At 30.2% G+C, this 15447-nt stretch overlaps 1 protein-coding gene across 1 annotated transcript in view; it reads right to left on the reverse strand.

Annotated features, from left to right (window-relative positions):
- LOC126735177 (sushi, von Willebrand factor type A, EGF and pentraxin domain-containing protein 1) overlaps positions 1–14485 on the reverse strand; it is an 82711-nt gene extending 68226 nt beyond the window's left edge. The window contains exon 1 of the mRNA XM_050439126.1: positions 14233–14485. Coding sequence (XP_050295083.1) covers positions 14233–14329 — 97 coding nt within the window. The 5' untranslated portion in view covers positions 14330–14485. The remainder of the gene's footprint in view (positions 1–14232) is intronic.
- Positions 14486–15447: the final 962 nt, after the last annotated feature.

The raw sequence follows: 15447 nt of genomic DNA on the forward strand, positions 1-15447 counted from the left end.
ACGCCCCGGAATCGCACTATATTTTGATGACCCGTAAATATCCAAGTCACGCATCAATTTCCAATTTTCTCTAGATCCGTTAATTCTGATTTGATTTGTAAAATACCCCCTCTGTTCCCTCTTAAAAGTTGCACTTACATAATTTCTTAACTCTTTATAATATTCCCAGTCATCACGCAACTTACTCCTCTTATACTTAGTTAGAGCTTTATTTCTAAGTGACATTAAATATTTTAAATTAGGTGTTATCCAAGGAATTTTTTCCTTGAAAAATATGTTGACGATTGTCTCTGTTTCTTGAATTGTGACACAGTAGAAGCTCAGTTACTCTTAAACAAGCTAAACCAAATACATCCTAAGATTTCTTTCACACTAGAAATAGAAACAAATAATAATTTGAATTTTTTAGACTTAACAATATATAAAGAATCAAATAGTTTAGAATTTTCAATATACCTGAAACCCACTCAAACAGACCACATAATTTCAAATGTTTCCCATCACCTGGCTGCCTTTAATTGTTACATTCGCCGTCTTTTAAGCATTCCTCTATCTCCTTCTAATCTTCAAAACGAAATAAATGTTCTTAAACAAATTGCTTATATTAATAATTATGACCCAAAACTAATTAATATTTTAATCAAAAAAATAAAATTAGCTAAAATTAAAAAACTACCTACTAATTCATTAACTCTCATCTAAATAAGAAAATCAAGAATAGCTTTATTAAACACCAACCAGAATTACAAATTTCTTATAAAACTCAAAACAACTTGGGTTCGATTTTGATCAATACCAAGGATAAACTTGACACATTATCAAAGAGTGTGATTCTTGTGATTGTTCATATGTGGAACGAACTTGTAGACCCTTAAAAACACGCATAGACGAGCACTTAAGCAGACCCTCTTCTGCATTTGGTGAACATATAAAATCTAATAACCATAATTTTAGTCCAAAGTCTAACAGGTTACCTCTAAAAACTATAACCGACTAGATTTTGTTGAGGACAATTATATCACCAACGAGCTCATAAAAAATGCCTCTTGTTTAAATGTACAAGTGAACCTTAATACGTTCCATTACATAAAAACTTTCAGCATTTGACTTTTGTTAAAAATCTGCCTGAAAGAGATTGATTTAAAATTGAGCAGTAAAATATCTACAACTACCGATTTATTTAATTGAGGATCAAAATATCTACAAATGCTTGGGAAAAAAACAAATTTTTCACAACCCAGACTGGAGAAACGTCAGTTTCGAGAATTTTTGAATCAAATGAATCAAAAAACATTTCTTTCAACACATATTCCATGTCAGTTACAACCGTTTTGTCCCTATTAATACTAATTATAATAATCCCAAAGCACTCCACCAACCATCAAACAACAATCAAAATACAAATCGAACGTGACGGTGTCGCAACCACTATTGTTTTAACGTTCATTTTTTCACGAACGATTGCAACTGAATTATTAAATAATTAAAAAATGAATAAAAAAATGGAACCCCGCTTACAAAAACGGAATTTTACACGCCATTAGGAAACTTGGTTGATGGCTGTTGTTCGTGTTGTTAGTTACTGATAAAAATCGTGAGGATTTCGACATCTTTTTTTTGTGCAAATTAAATCCAAATAACGACTCGAGTATATAAGTAGCAAATTTAATAGAAAGTGTTATTTACCCACGAGATATTAAGATAAAATTGCACTATAATGCAACTGGAAATGCCTTTTTTACTTCCCTTGTTGTATAATCGGAAAGAAAGTATTCGGAATGTTAATAACATTATTGGAATGTTCGGAATTGGGCTATAAATTGTCGTAGTTAGTTATTTGAATGTTCTACAGAGATAGGATTTAGATCACTTAGAAATCTTATCATTATTAACCAATAACTTTATAAATATTAACTTTCTTCCGATAAAATTGTACCACACGGTATGTACTTATGGTAATAAGCATTCATGTGCGACACATTAATTATATGGTAACTGATATGCATCAGATGGTACAGTTTCTATAAATTACAGTTGCCAAAGTCGAAGAACTTATGTATTAAATATTTTTTTTATCATAATGTTTTTCAACGATAATTTTAATTATTAAGGAGGACCAAAAAATAATTACAGGTTTCACTATTAATTGTTACTTTAAATTTGTATTATCCTTTTTAAATTTTTTTATTTAATTATTTTCGTAAAGTGCTAATTTACCCAGAAATATCAAAAGCGTCGCTTTACGATGGTTATTGCCACACTTAATGCAGTGTTTCCTTAAAAGCTGTTATGCTTCTTGATGCGTTTCTTTAATTTCTTTATTGTTTCTTCACTTTATTTTTTTTTCATTTTGTTCTCTTTTGTATGCAGCAGGTTATAATGAATAATTGAGCGGTAATTATTCATAGGTGATAGATACAGAATAATGCATGTATCTTACATAAAATTAGCTCAAGTATTCCGACGAAAGTCATTTTATTTCGCCCAGGCAGTTGAGGTATTTGGTCATCAACTGCCTGTATGTGATATAATGGATCTTTTTTACGTATTCAGAGCAAATTTAATAAAAGACGTCAACTGCCTAGGAGAAATAATTTTTTTTGGGTTCTAGAAATATTAGTAGCCTCAACTACCTGGAAGCAAAATTTAGTTTATGGTTAACACTAAACCATTATTGTATCAGTTTAAAATTCGACGTTTTTTGAAGCATCTTAAAAGTGGTTCAGTATAGTTGATAGTGGTGGATCATCATTTTAATAAATCCATGAACATCAAAAGCGTCGACTTACGATGGTTATCTCGACATTTAATGCAGTGTTTCCTTAAAAGCTGTTATGCTTCTTGATGCGTTTCTTTAAATTCTTTATTATTTCTTCACTTTATTTTTAGTTTTTTTTTCACTTTTGTATGCACAAGGTTATAATGAATATTTAAGCGGCAATTGTTCATTAATTATCTGGGTGATATATACAGGGTGATGCATGTATCTTACTACTTACATATAATATAATTATAATATAATAAAATTACTTAAGCTTATTTCATTATAATATAATGAAATTAGCTCAAGTATTCCCACGAAAATCATTTTATTTCGTCCAGGCAGTTGAGGTACATTGTTATTTGGTGATCAACTGCCTGTAAGTGATATAACGGATCTTTTTTACGCATTCAAAGCAAATTTAATAAAAAACGTCAACTGCCTGGGGGAAATAAAGTTTTTTTACAATTTTCTTCAGAAACTTGAAATAATTAGTTAGATTTACGTGATTTTCTCTAAAAACAACCTGGACATAAGCCTCAATTGCTTGGAAGAAAAATTATTTTACTCTTTCCACAAAACTATTATTGTATCAGTTTAAATTTCGACGTCTTCTGAAGCATCTTAAAATTGGTTCACCCAGTATAGTTGACAGTGGTGGATTAGCATTTCATCCTAATATATCAATAAACATCAAAAGCGTCGACTTACCATGGTTATTTCCACATTTAATGCAGTGTTACTTAAAAGCTGTTATGCTTCTTGATGCGTTTCTTTAATTTCTTTATTGTCTCTTTACTTTATTTTCATTTTAATTTTTTTCTCATTGCAATACAGTGGGATCTAATGAATACTTACGTGTAATTATTTGTTTATTATTTGACTAATTTATACAGGGTAACGCATGCACTCGAACTCAAAAACTATGATAATTTAGAGACCCCTTGGGGACATTTTTATTTTCGACGCATTTTGGGAAAAAAAGACTGACAATTGATTTTTTCTTTAGAGCTCCTTGATTATCATTATTTTTACTTCAAATAATGAAAATCAATCAAATCAAGCTGACGAATATATCCATAACTATTAAAACCGCATCTTAGAACTAAGAATCATTGACGATCATCATAAAATGTTGCTGCACATAAGTAAAATAATAATTCAAGCCATGACTGAAGAGTGAAATGTGGTAGAAACTCAGAAAATGTATTTTTTTATCCATTTTTCCACCTAAAATCACAAGGGTTGCTTTACGATGATTATTTTCACATTTATTGCAGTATTTCTTTAAAAGCTGTTATGCTTCTTAATGCGTTTCTTTAATTCTTTTATTGTTAGGCTTTAATGAATATTTAAGCTGTGAATATTCACTAATTATCTGGATATGTATTGGAACTCAAAAACTATGAGTTGGAAATCCAGGTAATTATACAAAGCTCCAGAGAATATTGTTGGTAATTTACCCCAATAGACCCCACGAAGGTATTTTTTTAAACATAAAACCTTGATTATATGATTTGGATTTCGGCGTTTTCTAAAGCACCTTAAATATAGTTAACCCTATATAGTGGTATATTAGTATTTCATCCTAATATATCCATAAACATCGAAAAGCGTCGACTTACGAGTATTATTTTCTCATTTATTGCAGTGTTTCCTTAACAGCTGTTCTGCTTCTGCATGCGTTTCTTTAATTTATTAATTGTTTCTTCACTTTATTTTAGTTTTTTTTTCTCTTTTGCTATTCAGTAGGTTTTAATGAATATTTAATATAAGACACATTATTGAGAGAAGGCATTTTTAATTTTTTTGGTTTTTCAAGCATTTAGAAAAAAAATTATTTAAAAGTGATTTTTTCTTTAAAATTCCTTGGCTTTCATTATTTTCAAAATTTATAAAAACACTTTTTTTAGCATAAAACCATGATTGTATCAGTTTAAATTTTAGTATCAGTTTCTTTATTTTTATTTTTTTTTTGGAAGAATATTATTATACATATAATTATTTATAAATTATCTGGATGATACGCATGTATTGGGACTCAAAAACTATGATAATTTAGAAAACCCCATTTTTATTATTTATTTATTTTGACGTACTTTGAATAAAGAATTTTTCTTTAAAGCTCCTCGATTGTCATCATTTTGAAAATCATGATTATGTCAGATTTGAATTTTGACTTTTCGATTGTTCTAAAGTATATTAAAAACGGTCCAACCTGTACAATAGATAGTATTGTATTATCATTTCATCATAATCTATACATAACCATCAAAAGCGTTGCCTTACAAGTATTGTTTCCACATTTATTGCAGTGTTTCCTCGAAAGCTGTTATGCTTCTTGACGCGTTTCTTTAATTTCGTTATTATTTCTTCATTTAATTTTTTTTCTGTATTGTTGGCTCTAATAAATACTCAAGCTGTAAATATTCATTATTTATCTGGGTCATATATATAGAATGTCGCATGTATTAGGACTCAAATGGTAATGTCGTTAGACTTTGAACGACTCCAAGGAGGCGCTTTTAATTTGATGTTTATTTTCGACGTATTTGAAAGGAGAAAATATGAAAGTAAATTTTTCTTTAAAGCTCCTTGATATTTTCAAAATTAATGAAAAAAATTTTTTTAAATAAAAAACCATGATGGTATCAAATTTGAATGTTGACATTTCGATTATAAAAAGTTCATCTTGTATAATTGATAGTATTGTATTACGATTTCACCCCAATCTATCCATTACCATCAAAAGCGTTGCCTTACTAACATTGTTTCTACATTTATTGCACTGTTTTCTTAAAAGCTGTTATGCTTCTTAATGCGTTTCTTTAATTTCTTTATTATTTCTTCATTTTATTTCTTTTTTGGCTCTAATAAATATTTGAGCTGTAAGTATTAATTAATTATATGGGTAATATAGAAAGGCTGTCAATTGTTTTAGGATTTAAATGACTAAGAGTTAGAAATCTATTTAATTAGACAAGGCTGCAGAGCATTTTGTTGATCATTTAACGACTCCAAGGAGGCACTTTTAATTTTTTCCTTATTTTTGACGTATTTTGAAAAAAGAAATTAAGAAGTGAATTTTTCTTTAAACCTCCTTGATTCCCATAATTTTCAAAATCAATGAAAATATATTTTTCAAACAAAAAACATAATCATGGTTCACCCTGCACAATTGACAGTTGACGTATCAGGATTTATCCATAAACATTAAAAGCGTCGCTTTACAAACATTATTTGCACATTTATTTCAATATTTCCTTAAAAGTGTTATGCTTCTTAATACGTTTCTTTAATTTCTTTCTTGTTTCTTCATGTTTTTTTCTTTTCCTGCGCTCTTGGCCCTAATAAATAAATATTAATTATCTGAGTGATTGAAATGATTAACAGTTGGAAACCCATTTAATAAGGCTTTACTTCTTAATAAATTAACAAAGAGCATAAGAGAAATTCAGGATATGATTAAATTTAAATTGAAAGTAGAAGCAAATCCTAGATAATCCCTTGTACTGTCATAATGATTTTTTTGTCTAAACTTACCAATCTAAAATATCCTAAGCTTTCTGGAGTATTTATGTGGACTTACTAGTCTGTTTAGTATTTATTTAGTTTGTATTGTAATTTTTTTTTTTTTTTAGACACTTTTTTGATAATGTGGAGACCTTTTTTGAGAAAAAAATTGAAAAGTGGACTTTTCTTTAAAGCCTTAAGCCATAATTTTCAAAACCAATAAGCATATTTTTTCAAGGCAAAAAAACCATGATTGTATCGTTCGATTTTTCTAAAATATATTAAAAATGGCACACCCTGTACAATTGACAGTGTCTTATTAGCATTTCATCCTAATCTATCCATAATCATCAAAAGCGTTGCCTTACGAGCATTATTTCCACATTTATTGCATTGTTTCCTTAAAACCTGTTATGCTTCTTGATGCGTTTCTTTAATTTCTTTATTGTTTCTTCACTTTATTTTTAATATTTTCTTTTCTAATAAATATTTAAAATTAATTATCTGGATCTGTATCCTAAAATATTCTGTACCAAACTGATTCATATGGGTTCCTCTGACACAACCTCTAAAGGGATATCAATTTTTTGATGCCTACTAACGAATATTTGTCTACGGGACCAATTTTAATGGTTTATGTCTTAAAAGTTGCAGAACGTTAATTCAAAGCCTTTAAGACCAAAATCAATCCGTTTAATAGAAGAGAAGATATTGAACCTCATATAAAAATATGAGTTGAAAAACGCAAACCTAATTCGATTATTCCACATGCGTAGCAGACAAACACGGTTTTAAGACGAGTTTACAGCTGTAGAGACATCGCGAGTTAACGGTCAGACCTCCATACGTGACAAACCACAATGAGAACAATTAGACCTTTTTCAAAAATAAATTATTTACTGTATAACCATTTTAACCTAGATTTCCTCGTCTCGGGTTGACCACACAATCTGGGCTTCTGTTTTTTCAGTTAACGCGGTTACTTTTATAAACGATTAACGGTTTTTGGGTAAAATAGTAAAAAATTAAATACATCAGGGGGTTAAAGATACGCATTTAGAACCATAACGATTTTTGAGGAAGCCTCTTAATAAACGTGGATTAAAGCAACGTTTTTGATGCTCAGGGTAGAAAAAAAAGTGTCGGTTTAAAAGGTATGAAGTAAACAAACCCCTTTACATTTAAATTATTTATTAATATAACAAAGTATAACAGCATTACGTAGCCGTTTCTCAAGGCCAAAATGGTCAGGAAACGTAACCCAATAAGTCGGTTTATGCACAGACAACCTTTGAACAGGTATTGTTGCCTCTTAGAAATATAATTGATTTTTAATTATTTCATTAGCTCAAGAGAAAAACTAGATTTGTTATTTGTATATTTCTTGCCAAGGTGTATCTACGTAACTTATTTGCATATAAATGCATGTAATAAGGTTTTTCGTACCCATATGTAATTGTGGAAATTATAGACGCGATTTCTAGATGCTTTATGTGTAATGTAATATATACTACTGTTTCCTCATAATGTCAAAAGGAAACCTTATGAATGCGTATCGTTACCCAAAAACTGGTTCACCTTGCAAGAAAAACTTTTGTTCGTTCACATTGAAATGTCCACAGTTGGCCCTGCTGTATGTATTAAATATCTTGCTGGTTTATCATAGTATTACACTTCCGGAATAAATCAATAATACATTTAAAAATAATAAGTAAATATATTAATGACCTCCTTGTACGATATAACAGATGCTCGATACAATAAGACATCTGATAGATGTCCATTTGAAGTGTAATAAGTACTACTGCTGGTCTAGTTTTGGTTTAAGGAGATTAAGCTTTTTCGTTAAGACGAATGTGGGTATTCTACTTACTTAAGAAGATACAGTTATTTTAATATTAATGTTAAATGTACGACGGAAAGTTTTATAAGAATTTCTATATTGTAAAGGAACCAATCGTGAAGGCTATCGGGGTGTGGTTGTCTGGTGGTTCCGACTGTTTACTAGGTTTACACACTCCTACTTTATTTTAATAGCCATTATTCCACTAAGGGGAACATTTTATACAAAATAACCGTTTTTTCTAAAAACCTGAAAATGAGGAAAAACTGTCAGCTTAAAATCAAATAAACCTTTTGTGATAATTCATATATTTTTAAAAGATGTACTTAGGTAATATAGTACAAAAAAAATACAAATAGTTTTTTTAATTACCTTACATTATAAAAATTATCTTATAAACTAGAAATAACTGGGATACCTTATATATACAGGGCGTTTCACAAAGCGTGGATTGCTGGCGAATTGCTGAATGAGGACATTCCTAGCTATATTTACGATTTACCAGACTAGAAATTCATTAGAAATTATAGAGGTGGAAGCGAAGCACTCTACATTAAATAACACATTTTATTTTCTCGTATAGATATGTATACTTAGCAGGAAAAACTATAGAGCATAAACAGTAAATACTGCTCACTTTTTGGACAGTCTGGAAGAATACCTTGATCTTATTACAATATGATTATGTAATTATTGCAGATAATTGAAATATTAATTTTACTAGGGAAAAATATTTTGCAAATTTTTAATCTTAAGCAACCCCTTACTGAGCCTACTACTGGAATTAATTTTACAACAAATAGATACTCGCTAATAGACCTGATCATTGCAAGTAATAACTTAAAATCTATATATAGTCGGGATCTGGGGTTATTTTAGAAGTCATAACTGACCATAATTTTATTCATTTATCTTTGATATACCTATAAATTACAGTTCGTAAAAAAACTTTCACTTTTCGGGATTATAGCGCTGAAATAGGTCCAGGGAATACATGTAGAAATTTTCAAAATAAAAATCTGGTCGATTTTTTGAGTTATGAACATTGGGTCGAATATATAGAAAAGAAAATCACTATTTTCAAAAAATATTTTTTTTCTCAAAATCTTGTATCAATTTGGAAAAACGCTGAAATAGGTGTCTAACCAAATTGTCCAAAAAATATGTGTACAAATTTTCAAAATGGCATCTGGTCAATTTTTTGAGTTATAAACATTGTGTCCTATAATTAGAAAAAAAATCAATATTTTCAAAAAATATTTTTTTTCTCAAAATCTTGTATCAATTTGGAAAAACGCTGAAAAAGGTATCTAACCAAATTATCCAAGGAATATGTGTACAAATTTTCAAAATGGTATCTGGTCTATTTTTTAACTTATGGACATTGTGTCCTATAATTAGAAAAAAAATCAATATTTTCAAAAAATATTTTTTTTTTCAAAATCTTGTATCAATTTGGAAAAACGCTGAAATAGGTGTCTAACCAAATTGTCCAAGGAATATGTGTACACATTTCCAAAATGGCATCTGGTCAATTTTTTGAGTTCCTATTCCAACCTATTTAATCTTATTCCAATAGTATAGAGAGGAAAAAACCTAGGAGTTGTTTTCGACAATAATCTGTCTTTTAAAACACACGTAAAGAATTAAATAATCGCATCTTTTATTGGGTAAATTTTTATGATTGAATAAGAACTTGGCCGCCAACTCAAAAAATTACTTGTGTCAAAGTCTTGTGCAGTTAAGAAAATCAATACAGAAAGTTCAAAATACCGGTTTCGGCTTAAATCGGCATTAAATCACTCCTTATCTAAACGAAAAAAAAAATCTGAAATATGATCAATCGTAGAAAACACCACATGGCCACATTCGTGCATAAAGTTGTTAAATCAGGCTCATTATCTAAGAATTATATAGTTATTATTATTAGAATTATTATTAGATTTATAATTCCTGGACACAGTCCAGCATCCTTTCACCACTCATTTATTTTCGTACGTATTAAATTCTAAAACGATCTACCAGGGAACATCAAAGCTTAGGAAAATTTCCAATTGAGTATGTATAAGGAAAAATTGTTGGCTAAACAACAAACCCTCTAGAATAATTTAGTATTCAAATATTGGTTATATTATGATGTAATTTTTATATTCAGTGTGGCCCAAATTGGGTATACATGTATGGGTATCTTGGAAACTATAAGAGATAGAAAATTGGTTAAATAGGGAAAGTTGTAGGCCATTTAGTTACCAATTAAGTGCCGCTTTCAGAACGATTTTATCTTTTTCCGATTTTGAAATATTTGAAAAAAATAAAAAAGTTGCATTATGGAAAAAGGGCTGTATTTTTTTTATTTCAATGTATTTTTAAAATCTGTAAAAACATTATACAAGGACACGCATAGTAAGCATTATAAGAAAAAATAGCAAAATGAACAACCATGTAATGCATACCTATAATAGCAGAAATTGCGTAAACACACACTTAAAAAAATTAATTAAAAATTAGGCCTGAGGGTAGGATGATGTGTTTGCATTTCTATATTTTGTTATTGTGGTTCTTTTTTTCCCAATGGTAAACATATTTTATTAATTTGTTTTTTTTTTGTAAAAACAATTAGGAGCTCATGGAAATATTCGGTCATCTAGGTGCATAATTTAAATGTATGTGAATATATGAAATAAAAAAATTACTTGTGAGAATGGCATTAAAATATGGTTCACAATACACAAACAGGAAACTCACATGGAAAATGAATCTGAAATAACTCGTCTTGCTTTATAGGTAGAAGGTTTACAAAGGACACTTAACAAGATAAAACAATATACAGGAATTAAAGAAGAATATCAACTGTAAATATTTTAAATGGAAAGGGCATTTGACTCAAAGGATTCAGATGAGGAAAGAAATAAAGGTACAAGTAATAATAATGCAGCAACAAACTCGTAAGCATATAGACATGATATTGCTTCTATGTACCTTTCAAGGTTCAATGTAAATACATCTGAGTGGATATGCGATTCTAGAGCACTCGTAGACATGACTGAGGAGGAGAAAAAGACTGTTTTAAGAAATTTTAATTGAACCTATGTTCATTAGGATATTAAACAGTAAGTTAATTCCTGTGGAAAGCAAATGTGTGATTGAAATACAAGCTCTGGTTAAAGGTCAGTGTATAAATAATGCCTTGTATATTCCAAAACTTCACAACAGCCAAAATATATACTACTTAAAATACAAATTTTAGCAATAGATCTCACAAGAACAGATGCCAGTTTCTTAAAGCAAATGGAAAGGTTTCATTTGTTAAAATAATTTGTGGTGGGTTATGCAATTTCGAATCTAGTCTATAACACAAAGTAATTTGGCCAGCAGGGTGCCACTAAAGTATGGCATGATCACTTAGGACATATTAATTATGCTAATAATATGGTCAAGAAGAGACTTTCTGTTCAAATTCACTTGTTAGTTTGGAAAATTGCATAACAAGAAAATCTAAAAACCCAGGAGCAATAAGTTACTATTACAGTATTTTCTAAAACACAAGTCAGAAGTCTCTATAGTCAGTTCAAGGTTTTTAAAACTCTTATGGAAAATCTGATTGGAAATAGGATCAAAACTTTAGAAAGTGATCAAGGAAAGGGAGAATATCTTAATAGAACGTCTTAAAGTTTTCTGGAGAATACTTTAAGACGTTCCGAAGAAAACTTGATTTAAAACCTGTCAAGATTTTTAGAAGTACAGCATATACATATATTAGAAAGCTGGACTGTACGTCACGACAATTACTCCTTCCGATAAATATTCCTCGAATTACAGAGTTTGAAATTGCAAACTCTGATAATATACAGATCAGGATTTTTATTAGTGTATTTATGTAGCAACCTGTTGGTTTCGTGAACAAAAGGACGCCAGAATGTGTGCAAACTAAACAAAAACTTATAAGGAATCGCCAAGATGTTGGAACCATAAATTTGGCCAAGACCAATGCGTTTTTCTTGATCATTTTGCAAATACTGATATTTATTACTGGCAAATGTTGACGACGGACTAATAGTGTCAAATTCGGAAAGTGCTCGAATGCAATAAAACTGTACCTTATTGTGAAGCTGTTTTGTCGGTTCTTTGATACTGCATCGACCAGATATTGCTTTCTCAATATCAAGGAAATCCACTAGTAATGGTGCGTTTATACTTGCAAATGGTTCTGTTACTTAGTTGTGGTTAAAACATTTTCTCAAAGAACTATTGGAATCAAGGTTTCAACTGTTTATACTTATGTGGACAATTAATTAGCCATCAAACTAACGCAAGCTCAGCAATTTGATAGTAGAACAAAATCCCTTATAATTCCAACTAATAATTAAAAAAAAAAAAGAAAGTTGTATCATTTTTTTCTCTTAATTCTTGAACGCGAATTATATACCACAAGAAAATAATAATAATCTACCTGATCACACAAGTTAACTTTTAATGTAACAAGGTTATTGAGTAATTATTCTTATGCCAAATAAGGTTAAGAAATTTAAAAAAAAAAAGGTCAAAGAGTTTAACTTTAAGGTATTTTACCAAATTACTATAAAATATTTTATCAAATATACCTACTTGTATCTGATGGTCACCATAAAAAGCTCACATTCAACTGACTAAAATATTATAATATACTTGACACACTTTCGGGTGTTTTTGCCGGGAAACTTTAAACAATACGCGTGCTATTACATATTTATTTTACAATTATGTTTACGTTGTAATAATATAAACCATCATGGTAGTTATTACAACAATAAAAAAATAGTCATGTTTAAAAAGAATTCAATGTTTCTCCAACTCAGTATATGGATGTTGTTTGGATCCAATTGTGCAAACACAAGTTGACTAACTAAACAAAATTGGGATGGCTAAACTTATTGCATTTAATCCACGTTACAGAATAATTTTTAATTAAATTAATGAACTCGCGTAGGTTAGGTTCACTGTAACGCCCGTTTTGGAAATCTCATTAATATTCTAAGCCAGTGTAATGAAAACGCCTTATTTCAGGTAGAAAACAGTTTCGATTTAATAATTTGACGAAATAGTCCCTATTCTTTATTAATAAAATTATTATTATAAATGTCTGAATTATTATTCCCCTTTCATATTCGCTGTCATTGGTGTGGTTTTGCAAAATTTTAAGCGTGACCCCCCTCTTATATCGTTTTGGTGACTGCATGACAAATTTAGAAATTTCTCGGTTATATTGTGGGTTAATTCGATATAAAATTGTGATTGGATATATTGGTTTTTATCTATCTGTACAGAATAGAATTTAAATTAATTTAGTTACCATGCAGAAAGGCTCCAATTAGTATTGAAAGATATTATGTAATCAATAAAGAGAACTAATCGGGGTCTCGGTAAGATAAAAAGCATCATATTCAGAAAAGAATTATTTATAATTAGAAAATTCCAATTTCTTTCGCTCCTCCTCCAAAGATGTTAAACCATAATTATTTTAATTAATGAATTCTCTCCTCTTCTGGTTAACAATATGAAATTTACATAAAAAATGGGCACGCAGTGTCGTCGAGTAAATCATATCGCGAAAGATGAAACAACATCAGCAAAGTCCCGTTATGTTATGAGATTTATTCCTATATATGTATACATATAGCACGTTGGACTGTGAAAATGTGATGCGGCAGGATCAGAATAAAATTAGGTTTTCTGCATGTAATTGTACAATTTCCAGATTGAAAAAAAAAGAATTTGATGCTCCATTTCATTCGTACAAAGGAACGTAATAAAATGCTGTTTATTGTATGTAATTGTGTCCGTAAAACACCATTTCCAGATGACCTAGACAGTAAAAATGTTGAGCTCATGCCAGACCCTTATTTAACGACTAATCCTCTTTAAAATCCACCAAATTAATTTCAAATTTCTCCTATTTATTGACCTTTGAGTGGCTTTAATCGTATCTATGCTAATGACAATTTAATTATTTAAAGACCAACGTCGCCATCCCAAGATACTTAATTTATTTGTAAAGTAAAAACGACTTTTATTCAGACCTGACCAAACCGAACAACACCTCGTGACATTTCAACCCGAATCACCACTCTTCCATTACCTTGACATTTAATCCAACCAGAGGAGGCAACCAAGAGCACCACCATAAAACAGTAATACCGCACATCACCCCCGAAACACTTATCAAATACCACCATAGTCACCGTTGTTTTTAAGCCATCAATTTAAACATATTTTAAAAGAAAAACAACCTGTGGTACCAACTACCACTGCAGTGTCTGTTTACTGGTTTTTCGTATGTTAAAACGGCGAGTGAAGGTGCGCGTCCGGTACCGACGTTCGCGGGTTTCTACAAGAATTGAAAGTTACCAACTGCGCTGCACACCATCACGGACGACGACGATGGTGATGGTACCATCAGTGGGTCAAGAGGGCTTGACACGTTCGATGGGTGAGCCCTATTGTGTCTTGAACAAATAGGGATGTTCATAGGGGCAAAAAGAATTAGTTTTACAGGGTCTTCCCATCAGTACCTTACAAGGGCTTCAGACATGGATTCAGTATGGATGAGCCCTATTGTGTCAGTGGGTGGAGGCTTAAATATTAAAGAGTTTTATAGAAATTTTATAGTTGTTTTAATTTCTCTATGCATTTTCTTATATACTTTTGAAGTCTGAATATGGGATTATAGTTCATTGCTAAATTCCTGATACGGCGCCGATTAAAATGGTTAAAAATATTTTCTGTATATTGAATTAGAGAGAGTTTGTTTACCGTGCTGGGCAAAATTCCTTAATGGATCTAACTGCATGAGACCCAAACTTCTATACAAGATTTCAGTGAATATTGACCTAATATAGTTAAATACCACTTTCAAAATTTTATTTTATAGTACCTGAACTATTCGAAATTCTGGCACACCACAAGAATGCCATACTGGAATCAAGTACATTAAATATATACATTAAATTGAAGCAGTATCATCGGCAAATGTGTAGTATAATGCTTGTAATCCCGAGCAAGTCTGACCCTAAGCACATATATACAATGTAAATAAATATGATCATATTAAGTTAAGACTTAAATCCATAAAACCCATTTTTTTAACTTTGCCATTATTAAATCAAAACTGACCACACCAAAGGCCTTTTTCAAATCAACAAATACTACACTACAATTTTTTATCAAGATAAGTGGATATTTTGTTTACAATACTATTAATAGTTAAGCATTTAAGAAAAAAAAAATCTGTACTAGTCGAGAAACTTGAGTGTCACTAAATTAGACCCAACTGCCGCTAATTAAAAATTTTTTT

Source organism: Anthonomus grandis, chromosome 4 (assembly GCF_022605725.1).
Source record: "Anthonomus grandis grandis chromosome 4, icAntGran1.3, whole genome shotgun sequence".
Taxonomy (NCBI): Eukaryota; Metazoa; Arthropoda; class Insecta; order Coleoptera; family Curculionidae; genus Anthonomus; species Anthonomus grandis.